The sequence below is a fragment of the Vanessa atalanta genome, chromosome 8 (assembly GCF_905147765.1).
Source record: "Vanessa atalanta chromosome 8, ilVanAtal1.2, whole genome shotgun sequence".
In the NCBI taxonomy this organism is placed as follows: Eukaryota; Metazoa; Arthropoda; class Insecta; order Lepidoptera; family Nymphalidae; genus Vanessa; species Vanessa atalanta.
Genome location: NC_061878.1, coordinates 8,441,642 through 8,457,612, shown reverse-complemented (window position 1 = coordinate 8,457,612; position 15,971 = coordinate 8,441,642). Strand labels below are relative to the sequence as shown.

Genomic DNA, 15,971 nt, shown 5'->3' with positions numbered 1-15,971 from the left:
ACAATCCTATCCTTATAATATAGTACCTTCCAGTCGTAAATAAGTGACCTTTGTCTGTGTGTGAGGAGATGTTAGGTAAATACAGATGCAAACGAAATAGAAAGACTCATTTTTATAATAATTTACAACAGTGGATAGTTTAAAATTTACAAATGTAGCTAAAGGCTAGAGGAATCACAAATAAAGTTGATAACATAATTAGTTTATAATTAACTTTATAACTGTATAACTTTATATGCTTTACTAGAATTTAAGATCTTTAAAACATAAAACAGTTGTAATTAAAAAAATAATACGTGAGAATATTGATATTCAAACTATTCGTCGAGTTGGGATGGGAACTGTGAAATAGTTAAATAACGCAGTGAAACCAAGAAAAGTAAATGGCAAAAAATACACGTTTTTAGTACGACTTTTATTTATAATATCGTATCCGATGTAGGTTTACACATTATTAATTTACATGTTGGTGCAAACACATATGTAAAAGTAATTATTCTTATATTCTATCATAATCGTTGTCGTTGAATATTTTTTGACACTTGTCAATTCTGTTGCTGTCACTTGTAGTGATATTGCATTTACAAGAATTTAACACAGCACTGAGAATTAACTTTGTTATTCTACTAGTCATATTAAAATACAAAAGTAATAACTATTCAGTAAGTATATTTTTTAGTATAAACATTGAAGTAATAATGAACAATACTTCTATATGTCTTTAATTTATTAACTACGGTCTTTTTAGAAAGCAACATGACTACAAACGGCGATATAGGGAGCTTGGATGCTAGCGGTAAAATAGTAAAAATGGAAGTAAGTTATATCACTCTTTATTTAGTAATTTTGAAATATATGAAACAATATAAATTTACACCATTTACTTTTAGGTGGATTATAGCGCCACTTGTGATGAAAAAATACCCCTATGGAAATCATGGGCCTCTAGTGGCAGAGTTCAAGAAGCTATTGATCAGTTGCTTGCTCTTGAAAAACAAACGAGAACGGTAAGCATACTTCGGAATTAACTTAAAAAAAAACCATAAACTACGAAAGTAAGTCTTTGTGTCCCATTGTAATTGTTACGATAATATTTATTGTTGAAGATTTATAATTTACAAAGGGTTTTGGTTTTTAACGCTTTAAGAATAGCATTCTTCTACTAATCAGCTATAGAATGTATTTTTATCATTAATTGTATAGGGTGCAGATATGGCTTCTACCGCAAGAATCTTGGTAACCATTGTCCAAATCTGCTATGAGGCCAAGAACTGGTCTTCTCTCAATGATCATGTAGTTCTCCTGTCAAAAAGAAGGTAATATATTTTTAATAACAAATAACTAAATCTGTGAAGCGTTTTGATGATACTATTTATAAATATTTTAATTTGTTATAGGTCTCAACTAAAACAGGCAGTAGTTAAAATGGTGCAGGAATGTTGTACTTATGTAGATAAAACACCAGACAAAGAAACAAAAATAAAGCTAATAGAGACACTGAGAACTATAACCGAGGGTAAAATCTATGTAGAGGTTGAAAGAGCTAGACTCACTCATATTCTTGCTAAAATAAGAGAAGAAGAAGATAATGTTGCCGAAGCTGCTAAGATCATCCAGGAGCTGCAAGTGGAGACTTATGGGTCTATGGACAAGAGAGAAAAAGTTGAACTGATTCTGGAACAAATGAGATTGTGTCTAGCCATCAAAGATTATGTTCGGACTCAGATTATATCTAAGAAGATAAATACAAAGTTCTTTGAAGAAGATAATACTCTAGTAAGTAGAATTACAATTAGTTTCTATTTTCTAATTGCTTTTATGTGGCAGAAATAAAACTGACGCTAATCCAGTCACCGCCGCTCCATCTATGTGACACTAGCTTACCAAAGACAATATTGTCATTCTTTTAAGTGTCAGATAAAGCAATAGATGGCATCTGCGACATATATATATTTTATTAATATAAATATTTACCACACTATATTTCAATGGCAAAAGTGAAGAATATCAAACTGTAGATTTACATAGTCTATATGATATGCTGATAGCTCTGTTATATTGTGCACAACAGGCAGTTCTCGATTCATAACACTTTAATTTTACTTCCAAAGTTGTGATAACTACTTCGACTACATTCAAAATGCAATTTATTACTGATAGACAATTTTAGTTATCCACCAATTTTTATCATTGCTTAATGGTAGGAACCATCGGATTCAATGCCATCTTCCAATTTGTCTTTGATTAGATTTCAAAAATTACAAATATGGAGATTCTACAATAATTATAATTCAATTCTTTGTGTTATTGATTATAGTTGTAAAAGGACACATAGACACAGAATGTTTGTTTTTCAGGAACTGAAAGAAAAGTTCTATAGAATAATGATAGCAGTGGATCAACATAATGGACAGTATTTATCAGTCTGTCGTCACTTCCGTGCCCTGGGACAGTCTGGCGGATCCGATGCACTCATTGGCAGTGTTGTATTTCTCATATTAGCTCCATATGATAATGAACAGGCTGATCTTACACACAGACTTAACGAGGATAAGGACTTGGATAAACTACCTGAATACAAGTAAGATAATATCTTTATTATTAAAAATAAACATTCTTAAATGTAAAAATATATACTTGTTTTGCAAACAACAAATATATTAATTTCATATTAACTATGTGTGCAATCTTATTAAATGAATATAATTGAATTTATGTTATATGCAAGTCACAGAATTAATAAAAAAAAAACAGATTGACAGAATACTTTTCAAGTGATCATAACGCAGATTGCCCAAATGGCTGTTATGGTTGATACTCTGATCCTTCAATATTTTAGCTATTGAAGCAAGATTTTTTTCAAATTTGCCTGATCAGTCCAATTTTTATATTGATATATCAGCACAGAAGATATTGTAGTACACAAATGAATCCACAAATAGATACTCTCATAGTCTGATGGGATGGGAATTTAACATCACTGCTTAAACAAAACAAAAACAAAAAACAAAATTTTTAAACAATTTTCATAATATTTTTCTAAGATTATTTTCGTAAATCTTCAAAATTATCTTTCTGTTTTATATTGAGGTTGGATACAAGGCCAACTACTGTACATGTTTTCTGAGCAATGATACACTGTCAACCTCCTCTCAACTCTGGGTTGCAGACAATTCTTTTATATCCCTTTTCTGCCATTTAGCTACAAGATAATTAGATTTTGACAGTTTGTGATATGATACTTTTTACAGGCAACTCTTAGGTCTGTTCATCAATCCAGAGATAATAAGATGGAGTACTCTCTGCTCAACATATGAGAAGATGTTGAGAATAACACCATACTTTAATTCCACCGATGAGAAAGGACAAGAACGTTGGAATGACTTGAAGAACAGGGTTGTTGAACATGTAAGTAACCAATAACTTTGAATACAATTTGGTTTAGATTACTTTATTAATTATATATATGATATTATTACATAATAAAAGTGTGATATCTATTGATAAATTGAAAACAATTGAAGAATGTAAACTCAAATTTAAGATATATAAAAATTATTAAGATATATTAAAATCCTGAATGTACCTGGTGGTTTTGTCTTTGCCTTTTAAAAAAAAACAACCATTATGACTTTTCCATAGACATGCTGTCCGTATCATTGCTGTATCATATTATTAACAATTGTTATATAAAAATATGTTATTTTAATGTGCATTACAATGTATTTTGTTCCTGTTGACTTAACAATGTTTATTTAAACCATGAACATTGTTAAGTAAGCTGCCATTCTTACACGAAATTCTTAGATATGCATCCAATAATTAATTATGTTTGGAGCTTTATAGCTCATGCTACTCAAGTAAGAATGGGATCTTGTAAGATTTCATGAAGATTTTAAATAGAAAATTTATCTAAACTTTTTCACGTGTTTCCATATCTTATATGCGGGGCTAGTTATCTTAACCTATGATAGAATAGTCAAGTTAAAATATGATTTCTTTTAAACTAATTTCAAAATATAATATGATTATATGAAATGTTTGTCAACAGAATATCCGTATAATGTCAATGTACTACACTCGCATCACGCTGCAGCGGATGAGCGAGCTGCTCGGTCTGAGCGTGACGGAGACGGAGGAGGCGTTGAGTCAGCTCGTCGTAAGCGGCGTGGTGCGCGCCAAGATAGACCGGCCCGCGGGCGTCGTTCACTTTAGGTATTCTAACATTTCCCATCAAACAGCACTTGACCATTTGGGTCTTAAAAGCTGTTAGTTGCAGTGTTCATACAGTTACTGTGTAAATAAATGCTTTCTTAAATGGCGGAATGTGTATTACAAAAGAATGGATTCCTTATTAACCATGTCCAGGGAGTGTTCATTAAGAATGATTTTTTCAATATTTGGGTCCTTTGGAGTGCCTACTCTGCTTAATGAATAATCCTGCCCTGCAAAACATCAAAACATCATGACTATATTCGTATCAATTGAGAGCCTGGTGGCCTAATGTATAGGTACCACATTTTTAGGCACCAATCTCCCCAAATATATGATAATGTGTAAAACCTACCTGATAAGATTTACTTAGTTCTGCACTGTTACTGGAGAACTAAACAAAATTGATTCAAAGTTATGTTAGATTTGAACGTAGATGAAGTGAACAGATTTACCTAGTTTTGTCATATGTATAATGGAGTAGATAAATAAATCATTAATTTGAGCTGAATTCGTATGAATTGTTCATAATGAAAACAATTTAGAGTGAAAACCATAATAAAATGAAATGCGTATTAGTTGCTGTATGTATGCTGCATGCAAGCCAGATCTGGCTCAGTGATTAGCCAATCTTCTCGATTTCATAGGTTAGACAGACAGCCTTAAAAAATGGTACACTATTACAAAGAGGACATTATTTTTGATGTTAAATATTATATTGGAATGTAATTTGAAGATTGGTAACAAAAAAAATACGTCAGCGTCACGGGATGCTCGTTAGAAGTGATATCATAAACTAATCGCTGCCGTATGCGTAGGAGAAAGGAAAGCCAGACAGACTAGCGCCGTAACGCGTTACGTAACGAAGCGGTTTACCCTTCCATATGAAGTTATCACTTTAAAAAACCTCAACGACACTTGTTGCACTTCAGAGGTTTATTGTATTAAAATTTTTAAAACTCATAAAATGTTGTTTTGTCGAAAATATTTCAGTCACGTTTATATACTGTTATGTAAAAATATATGAATTTATGCTTTAAATAATATCATATTTTTTCAGATTGAACATGGATGCCTCTGACCGATTGAACGAATGGTCCAGTAACCTGAACACTCTGATGCAACTCGTCAATAAAACAACACATCTGATCAACAAAGAAGAGTGCGTTCACAAGCATTTGTTAGCTACAGCAGAATAGACCTAAATACTTAATACATACATCTTATACTAAAATAACCTGTAAGATTTTTTTGATTTCAAACATGTTACAGAATAATTTTCATTTGATATGTTCAAATTGGTATTAAAATAAATACGAATTAAACTAATTATGTAATTTTATTTTCAATTTATATTTATAGTGTATATTATTCATATTTATACTCGTTGACGAACAAAACTGAACTAAAGCTATGAATAACCATTCCTAGTCAAAAACATGTCCCTTGACATTCGACACTCGATTGAGTGCGACTAAGGTGAGTGTGAATGAGTTTTTGACGTCGACTTGACTAACGCAAAATTTTACAACCGTGTGCATGACATTGATACCTTTTGTCACGACACTTATTTTTGGTGGTGACTATAATTGTTAGTAGCGATTGGTTTATCATTTTATATATAATATACTTACAGTTTATTATTTCAAATTTCCGCATAAGTAATACCAATTCCGTTTTGATACGATAAAGGCTTAGGGTACGAATTTACCCACCATGGCTTTCGGTACAACATTAATTAAAATTTACGTAAATTATATTGAACGCCTTGAACTCGGTAATCAGTAAAAAGTTGCGATGTATTTCTTATCAAATATGATACTTAGTCATTACTCAGGAGATTAGTCTAAATTACAAAAATCAGACGAAGACAAGTAAGCCGATCGAAAGGTGATAAGATACTAAGATAGTAAACGTTTCGAAATAATTTACTCAAAATAATAATCTTTATCAAACGCTTCAGTAGCAATTAAATTATACGAGTAATTGCTAGGATATACTTGAATATTAATTATTTAATATGTTAACATGTTTAACTTCTCTGTTAATATCAGTGGGTGTTGTATTTATTTTTCGATTTATCAATATGAAGTATAAACCGGCTATATTTGGTATTTATCAACAACGAAACAAAACTTACTGGTTTAAGTTTTTATTTATGTATTCTATTCTTAGAATTAGACAGGTAAAGATAGAGTGAATCATTATTATATCACACCATAGAGTTTTAATTATTGTCTTTGATAGCGTAATCAACTCAGTGAATCGAGTTATCCCTATTAATCCGCGATATTGCAGTATTATTTATATAAATTAAACTACACTTTATACATCTACTACTTTAAGCAAGTTTAGTTTCATTATACCGCCAAACGTTAAACATTTCTGTTACTTATCGTTTATTCAACAGATTTTTACAAATTTCGAAACCGATGACAGGATTTTTTTTTTAATTTAATTTCATTGTAAACTGGCGACGTCTGTTCGCACGATTTACATTTGTTTTTTTTAGCGCCGCTCTACATGGCCAATAACTTTTTTTTCAGCTCTCTAAAATTAACTCTGTCAAATCATAACAATTTAATAAATTGCCATCAAGAATACTTTTTATTTTTCTGCACATCTACGGCAGGAGCTCTTCAAAATGAGACTATAACCGATTTTTTATGTGCAGCTATCGTCCCATAATCACTGAAACAAAAATCGGCTTACGCTATTAATATACATTATACGAGTCAGTGCAATAAAAGTGACATAACATCTTAGAACCCCTGGTTAGTGGTTAACGTAGCTTTGATGATGGAAGAACTCGTTAATAGATAGGATGCAAGAGCATTCGGCAAAAGTGACCATTTAATATTATCATGACCATGTAATATTTGTTAATTTCAGGTTATCACATATCTGAAAAGACTATTAGCAATAGAATCAGGTCGTAGTCCTGACGGAGTTGCACATGTCCAAGAACATCACGCGAAACTGGAGCATATATACAAATTGGATGACCATACTTTGGTAAAGATAATAAATTTATGTAATATGACTGTTTATAGAATACTTAATTAACCATTACATTACTTATTTAGGGAATCGATGGCGTTTACTATAATGGAATGTCTGAAAATGGAGATGCTATCATTTGTGGATTAGCAAGAAGGCCACATGGAATCTGCGATTCTTTCTTATATTTGAAGGTATAACTTAACCTTTTGTACCGGATATATTTCGTATTTCTTTCTTTTATTTATAGATCGATTTTATGTTTGTAATACAATCAAGTTACTGTAAATAACATCCTTAGATCTGTCAGTATATTTTTAAGCTTTGGTATATAATATAGCCATACACACAAATTGAATTCGTGATGAATAAAATCTTTTTAAAATATTTTTGTAGATTAAAAATGAACCCCTCCTACTGACACCTAGACTTCCGGATACTTACGTGCAACGAACAAAGGAGGACGAGGATGATTATAGCGTTCAAGGAATTAAAATTAAAAACTTTATACCTATGCGCACTTGGACGTTATCTTACAAAGGAGAAATGAAGTAAGTAATTGAACTTTTAAATAGTAACGTATTTCTTAAATGAGCTAAAGTATAATGGAATTGATCCAAGAGTTTTTATTTCGCAAACAGCTTTTTTCCTAGTCTAATTTCTAAAAACAGTCAAATATATTCAATAAACAAGTTTCATAAAATTATTATTATATATGTTTTTGGGCAGGTTTTAAACAATTCGCATTTTATATTTAATCGTTTACGCATGGCTTCGCTCTTATTTTATCGAGATAGTAAAGCCTATGTCACATAAACTACGAGTATCTTTAGGCGATTAATCACGCTGATAATAAAATACCAACAAACAACGTACACATTTTCGCATTGATAATCCAATCATAATATAATGAAGAATTAACTTTGTATTGTAAAAAACAATTCCTTTAAGAAGTAAATATTGAAGCGTTTAATCATCTACACTAATATTATAAATGCAAAAGTAGCCCTGTCTATGTGTCTGTTGCTTTTTGACAGCCAAACAATTGAACCGAATAAGATGAAATTTGGTATGAAGCGGGCTTGAACTCCAAGGAAGGTTTTTTTATTTAAATTATTTATTTCCACTTGAATTCAACTTCCAATATTCCGATAACAGTTTCGTCGATGTTCAAAACGCAATTTTTTCGCCAAATCCATAGTGAATATCATAGATAGTCAAGTTCTTAACCAATGAAATCGCGTCAATTTGCTGTCAATTGTTGTTTATTTGGCTTTTTTCTGTATTGATTGGAATAGAGTATTCTAATATCAAAGAATATTTCATAATCTGTGTGTTACTTTGTTCAATTACTAGATCAATTTATTTATCTGGTTTGCTAGCGATTTTTACATAAAATTTACAATTAATTAATTAATTATTTCTTTTTTAAATATATATTTTTTTTAGACCTAGAAATGATGTTAATAAAACGGTAAAAGTGTCAGCTGATCTCATATGGAGCGCGCAGTGGGCGCCATTCGAGTACGACACGCAGATGTCACCATACAGCGTCGCGGACGACATGGCGAGAGAACCTTGGTCGAGTGACTATTTTGAACTTGTTAAGAAGTATGGTCACTACTAATTAATTTCTAAAAATACTAGTATGTTCATAAATTTAGCATAAAACAAAAAATAACACTTACCGACATCATTGGTTGTATCACCTGGTCCTATAAAGTCACGATGAAGCCTTAAATTTTCTTTTGCTGCTACAACAACGTGATTGTTACTTATGTGCAGTCTGAATAAACATTATCGAGACGTAAAATTTACCAATAATTGCTTATCTGCAAATATACGTCTAAGGAAAGCAAAAATTTTTATAGTCTATTCCAATCGTAGAAGGTATGGTACATATGATATGATTTCCGTATTCCTTGCTATATACCTCAGCCATATTGTGCACTACTAAAAGTTAATGATTAATACATATTTATTTATAATACAACACTATTCCATTTAACTAATTATATCCAATTTAATTTTACTGTCATAGATTTGATAACAGCTTCGTCGATGTACTAAACGCCATTTTTTTTGTAAATCAATTACGAAAATCATAGGTCAAGCTCTCGAGCAATGCTCTTGCGTCAATTCTATGTCAAGTGTTGTTTATTTGAGTTTTGCGCTCGTGTGGTTGGAATAATATGTAGGCGGTTAAAGTTAAATGGGCAATGAATGACGAGAACTGATATGATACGACATTTGATATACAACTATTTTACTGGAAATTGGTCTTAGAAAACTGACATATCACATGTGTTCAAAATCCATGACTTTCGTATTTTGAAGGACTTGTATTACAATTTGGAAATAATAGTAAAGTAATGCATGTATTATTCCGAATGTGATTTTTCAGACTACATCAGACGCATTATGAGCAAATGGGATCCCTTACCGGCACCGTGACGGTCGAAGACAACACGTACAATATAAACATGCCGTGCGTTAGAGATAGAAGTTTTGGTATTTATGATACTTATACAAGTTATACAAATGTATATACACTTTTTTCACTCGACATCAACGAATTAATTAAAATAATACTAGTTACGTCAAATGAAATGAATAAATTAAATAAATTTAACTCTTTATATTATTAAAAAGACCACATTGTTGGTCGTGGTTATGAATATTTGAGTAGCGGTGGCTGCAGATATTGAGGTCTCGGGTTCAAATCCCAAGTCCTGCTAAAAATGTGTTTTGTTATGTTTGGAAGTACCACGCTCCTCGGAAAGCACATACAATACTTTGATCATGCACCCTTATTGTGGTCCTGTCGAAATCAGACTTTGATATTGAGGGAGTAGAGTGCACCTGCAGTACAAAGTTGCACACTATATCTCCTGCGCTTACGGTAATTTTTGAGACTGTACGTCGTAGCCAAAATTAAAAAATTACTACCGTACGAAATATAAATATTAATAAGACGATCTAGTTTACTAATATTTATATAAGTATCTAACCATTATATATCTTTAATAGTAATTGACACTAAATTATTTTTCAACAGGACCTTTGCGGGATTGGCGTAACTTCCATCGCTACGTTTATCATTTCGTATTCCTCGAGAACGGCGACTGCATGGCTATTGGAAGTGTTTCGCAACCCGCAATACTATCTCAGTAAGAATTATTTTAAAACGTATAACAGTTTACATTTTCAATCTTGCAAAAAAGGAAAAGATTAGTAATCTAATTATAAATCCTGTTGTTGTTGTCTTTGATTAGAGTATGTATTTGACAGTACGCTAGGCTAGACTCTAGTCTATGCCGGAGGACACTAGTGTAGTAATGATCGGTATGTAGTTTAAAAAGTATGTAATAAAAGTATGCCTTTTCAGCCTTACCATTGGATATTTATGTAAGAAGGCAGATCAGAGTGTAGTTGCAGTGGATGCATCCGATTTCCATCTTTACCAACACGGAGAAAATCAAATACTTCCCAAGGACTATGGTTTTATATTTCAAGCTGGTACGAGTATTTATGTTTTATTTTATTTTCGCTAAACTGTTACCTTATGACACTATCATTTATTCTACGAGGCATTTAACAATAGCTTTATTTGTTCCTGTTCCTATATTGAGCGTGTCTATAAGTGCTATAACATTAAAGCGACTAATGAATGGTTAAAACATTACTGATTGGCACGTTCCTATTTAATTCTAGGAGGTCAATCATACGCAATGCGAGTAATGTTAATTGATGAAGATAAGTTTTACATTGGAAAGGATAGAGAAGCAAAGTTCTACGAAAGATGGAGCAACGTTGAAGTGAACGGTGTTAAAGGAAAGGCGTGTGTGGAATGGCAGTTCAATAATACGCAAAAATAAAATTATAACTATTGAAATGGATTATTATTATTCGTTGCCCGTTAAAACATTTCCTATCTATTACATATACAGATTGAATTCGTTTAAAAGTAATGTCTTAAGATGACTCAGTCTTCTGATTTCGTATCTGAGCAATCGGATTCAGAGGGTTGATATAAATGGAAAGAGATCTCCCGGGTCTCCAGTTAAAGTGGGGGTCCCTCAAGGATCAATTCTTGGACCATTTCTCTTCCTTGTTTTTATAAATGATCTGCCACATCTCCTAGGTGATAAACTCGAGATAGTATTGTTTGCTGATGATACTTCTTTAATTTTTAAAATAAAAAGACGTCTTTCAATATATGAAGATGTGAACAATACTCTCTCTGAAATAATAAATTGGTTTAGTGTTAATAATTGAATGTTAAATAGTAAAAAGACTAAATGTATTAAATTCACTACTCCCAATGTAAGATGTGTCAAAACGAGTGTACGTTTAAATGGGGAAGCATTAGATGTTTTAGAATCAACAGAGTTCCTTGGTATGACAATAGACTCTAAGCTCCAATGGGGCCCCCATATAAATAAATTGGCAAATAGACTCAGCTCTGCAGCCTATGCGGTAAAAAAAATAAGACTTTTGACTGATGTGGATACGGCTCGCCTTGTGTACTTCAATTATTTCCATAGTATAATGTCGTATGGCATCCTACTCTGGGGTAATGCAGCTGACATTAACACTATTGTTGTACTGCAGAAGAGCCCAAAAGATTCGTTAAGAGGTAAATTTAAAGAAATTAAGTCGCTTTTCAATTTGTTTTTGATAATGTTATGTATGTACGCAAAAAATAAACCAGATTTTCCCAGAAATTGTGACGTACATACTATTAACACTAGGAACAAGAATAAACTTGTTACTCCAAGTACCCGATTACACAGGGTTAGTAACTATTTTTGGGACAATGTATACGTTTTTACAACAGGGTATAAAATTCAAAAGAATCGTTAAAGAGCGTTTGTGTGCTAAAGGATATTATAACACTAATGACTTTTTAGTTGACTGCACACCTTGGGAATGAAATAATCGCCTCCAGGCTGTTTCAAATAACTATAATATAATTATCATTGTACATGCAAAATGGCAAAATAAAAATATATATATCCCGCTGAGTTTCTTTCGCCGGTTCTTCTCAGGTCTGAGGTGCTAAATTCCGAACCAGTGGTAGATTTTTGACTATCAATAAGCAAGTGCAAACACTTCTATATAAATATAATAAAGATTTTTGACTTTGACTTTGATTATAATATGTATTTTACAATAATAACATGTAGTATATGTTGAATCCATTTAAGGATTCTAAATACGCTTGAACTAAGAGTGCCCCCTGAGAGTTCGGCCCTCGCCTTAGAACTTGTTGGGAGCGAATATTTTGCGCTCTTTGACTAAGAGGTACCTTAATTTAGTCTTAAAATTCATAAGGGGATAAAGGATTAAACAAATAAAAACTCAATTTAGCGAGAAATATTAAGTATATTTAGCGTTACACTTTATACAGAATAGTTATATTTTATACTATGACTCAAATATGGACTAGCAAATTATAGCGTCGTCTTGACATTTTAAGATAATGTTAATGGTACATATCACTGGAGTTGCTTACTTTAATTATTATAATTGCTCAAGAAACATTTCTAGTTCCTATATAATAATAAAAACTCGGTACTAGCAAGGTAATTTCCATTCATTTCATATACATTTTCAATAGAAATTGTATTAGTATTCTATAAAGTCTTAATACTTCGAATTGGCGTAGAATAAAGCGCAACTTACCTACATTGTAATACAATTCATATTTATATAACGCAATAAAAGATAATAAATTTAAAATATTAAATATCGAATATTTAAAATTATATACGAAACTTACTAAAATTTTGGTCACTATACGTACTACTACGTTCTAAGAGTAAAAATTGTGCATTCTATAATATTAAATTTGGAACATTGGAACACATTAAAATTAATTTAAAAACAAAAACTTATTTAATCTGTGTATAAAAACAAATAAAATTTAATATATCGTCGCCAGCACCACAGGTGTGCAAAATTTCAGCTCAATCGAGCAACTACTTTATAATTCGTTTGTAAGTTCTGACCCATATTCTAATAGATTTAGTTAAATAAAATCTTTTAAAAAGGAGAAAATTTAAGAAGCCATCGATCAATTACCATTAAATCACCAAGATTTTAATATTATATTAAATAGAAAAAATGTTTTCACTGTCCCGTTAGTTGTCGTAATTGTTTATTTGATGACAAATAATAAACTCAATTTATTTTTTTAATCAAGATCAAGTGCTAAGTTTTTCTGTGACGACAATTTCGAATAATCGATTTGGTGCTTCTAAATATAACCAAACAGAACAATTGTGGTTATATATAATAAAAAAAAAAGAAAAAAACAAAACTGTTTTATAGCAAATACGAAAATCATTCAAATTAGGTTCCATAGTATGAAAGACAAATATTTTTTTTATCTTTGTATCATCAATTTGAAGTTCAATTTGTAGCGTTGGCAGAATAATATGGGTCATAAATTCTTACAGCTGATTAAAAAAAACGATTCTGTCTCGAAATTCGCCAACATAAATTTAAAAGAAATAACTTAAAGAAAATCTTTAGGTAATTTTTAGGTTAAAATACAATTTAGAATTGCACAACTCAAAACATTAATCTTCACAATGTTGTATTGTCTAGTAGTAAAACATATCCAGTTATATAATACATTCTACCTGATTACAAATATTCAAACAATTCCATGAAACTGTTATATTTAATCGAAAAATCTAATACAAGTAAATACTACAACAATTATTTTTCGAATAAAACTAAATATAACTAAACTAAATCACAACACATACAATTTTAATGACATTTTTGTTGCACTTTTTTATTAACATAATAATTAATAATATATACGATGCTTATTTTTATTAAAAAAGATTTTATAATAAAAATTATACCACATTCCTTCATTTAACTAATTAATATTGATTTGAAATAATTTCATACAGAATGTCCAAAAAATATCATTTTGAAAAGCAAAAGGATATTCATGAGTCCAGTATGACAATAGAATAGAACATTTAAATAATGTTTAATCACGAGAAACGGACATAACGACATGCGAGTTCCTTTTTAGAGGATTTAACAAAATCAACTTCTTTGTCCATTGACTCAAGATCTACCGGATTTACGGAAGCAGGTTATAGAAATCTTCGGTGTTATAAAAGACGCAATTCCAGTAAGTGTAATTTACGAGTCACTGGATATCAGTCGTGTTTACGAAAAGGGTGGGTAACCACCCATATTGAATGTTTTAGATATTAGAATTTAAAGGAAAGTAAAATAAAAGACAGAAAATATTTATCTAACTAAACATGAAACCGAATACTATTGCCGGAGTTATAATTCATTTTAACCTTTTTTGATAGGCTAGATTTTAGGACAGGCAGAGGGTCTGTGCCCATACAGCCTTTTTATTTTTCTTGGATTAATAGATCATAAATATTAATAATATAAATATGTATTTTTAAATTTTGCTAACAATTATGTTGATATATTAATAATCTTAATTAATATTGGATATTTTTTTTCAAAATATCATACATTGTTTTAGTTTTTTTTTTTATTTTTTTTTTATCTTTCTTTTATCCGAATATATTTTATACATAAAAGTATTTTTTTTTTAAATATAACAGTAATAGTCGCTCAAAAGCTTTCACCTATATTAGGTAAAATTGAAAGATTTTAATTACAAATAAAATAAGAATTTAACATTGATATTAGAAACACTAAATAGGATTGTTCATGTTTAGGATATAATTAATGAAACGACATGCAACTAAACATAAGTAGACAACTTATAATTACGTTTGAGCCAAAGATGTATGTTTTGGAACTGTTGCAAATCACATCATTCGACGAAATTCGAATTCACGCTTATTAAAATCGCGAAATTTAATTTGCATAAAAATTTATATGTAAACGTGCATACTTTTCATCTTTAAAATCATAATTATAAACGAATATTTCGTATGACTTTTTACCGTCAAAGATGCTTTGACATTTAATAATATATATTTTATAAAGAACATTATATGCTATTGTCACCTTACTTATGGAATGGGTCAAAGACTAGAATAATTACTAACTAAAAACTACTTCGTCTACAAAAATGACTTAATAGAATGTATAACGTATTATTATCATTTTTATGAATTCATTTATTTTGCTAATTTAATCTCAAGAAAGTTTTTTTTTTATTTTGCTTTGTAAGCCTCATTTGTGTTTATGTTGTCAGTGACTCAATTCTATATTATCTGTGAATAAACCAAACATCGACTAGAATCATTATTGATCACAGCGCATCATTTAAATGTTTCCAACATTTCCCAGTTAAGTAACGTAGTAAGGCGGGAAAACCTTAACGATTTCCCAACATGTGTTCACAGGTATATTTCATTATAAATATTACTATTTACATAAATTACAGACGGTTTTATTTTCTAGAATTTTTTAGAATGTTTGAATTTTCTATGAACCTTTACTTTCCTATTTTATTTTATACACGTAAGTATATCCTTATAAATACATTACCGAGCTGTTTTATAGTCGAAATATCCAACATTAACTAGAAATATACACTCACAAATAGAAAAGAAAATTTTATATAGCAAGCTTTAAGAAAAGCTTAACATTAATTAAACGAAACAAAATATTAAGAATCGAAATATTTAGTTCATAGACTACAGATTGTAAAATATTTATTTTTTAATACCCCTTTCTGGATACATTAAAAAAAAGTTTTCATAATAATCTGTAGCATTTTCAATTATATA

At 30.4% G+C, this 15,971-nt stretch overlaps 2 protein-coding genes across 2 annotated transcripts; both read left to right on the top strand.

The window, feature by feature from the left end:
- Positions 1 to 531: 531 nt before the first annotated feature.
- Positions 532 to 5,531, top strand: LOC125065601 (26S proteasome non-ATPase regulatory subunit 12). Its single transcript, XM_047673308.1, has 9 exons — positions 532 to 662; positions 749 to 816; positions 891 to 1,007; positions 1,204 to 1,316; positions 1,398 to 1,776; positions 2,358 to 2,581; positions 3,252 to 3,408; positions 4,052 to 4,215; positions 5,273 to 5,531. Exons 2-9 carry the CDS (start codon positions 757 to 759, stop codon positions 5,409 to 5,411), a joined length of 1,353 nt encoding a protein of 450 aa, XP_047529264.1. The 5' UTR covers positions 532 to 662; positions 749 to 756; the 3' UTR covers positions 5,412 to 5,531.
- Positions 5,532 to 6,226: 695 nt separating this feature from the next.
- Positions 6,227 to 11,090, top strand: LOC125065921. The gene is made up of 9 exons (XM_047673780.1): positions 6,227 to 6,397; positions 7,105 to 7,227; positions 7,299 to 7,406; positions 7,609 to 7,763; positions 8,662 to 8,823; positions 9,617 to 9,723; positions 10,271 to 10,382; positions 10,601 to 10,731; positions 10,927 to 11,090. The coding sequence occupies exons 1-9, from the start codon at positions 6,233 to 6,235 to the stop codon at positions 11,088 to 11,090; spliced, it is 1,227 nt and encodes a 408-aa protein (XP_047529736.1). The 5' UTR covers positions 6,227 to 6,232.
- The last annotated feature ends 4,881 nt before the right edge of the window (positions 11,091 to 15,971 follow it).

Excerpts from the sequence above, each read along its gene's own strand:
- LOC125065601 (XM_047673308.1), top strand. The coding sequence starts at position 757 with ATGACTACAAACGGCGATATAGGGAGCTTGGATGCTAGCGGTAAAATA. Across the intron at positions 817-890 it reads GTAAAATAGTAAAAATGGAA|GTGGATTATAGCGCCACTTG; the intron begins GTAAGTTATATC and ends ATTTACTTTTAG. Across the intron at positions 1,008-1,203 it reads TTGAAAAACAAACGAGAACG|GGTGCAGATATGGCTTCTAC; the intron begins GTAAGCATACTT and ends TTAATTGTATAG.
- LOC125065921 (XM_047673780.1), top strand. The coding sequence starts at position 6,233 with ATGTTAACATGTTTAACTTCTCTGTTAATATCAGTGGGTGTTGTATTT. Across the intron at positions 6,398-7,104 it reads CTATTCTTAGAATTAGACAG|GTTATCACATATCTGAAAAG; the intron begins GTAAAGATAGAG and ends TGTTAATTTCAG. Across the intron at positions 8,824-9,616 it reads TATTTTGAACTTGTTAAGAA|ACTACATCAGACGCATTATG; the intron begins GTATGGTCACTA and ends GTGATTTTTCAG.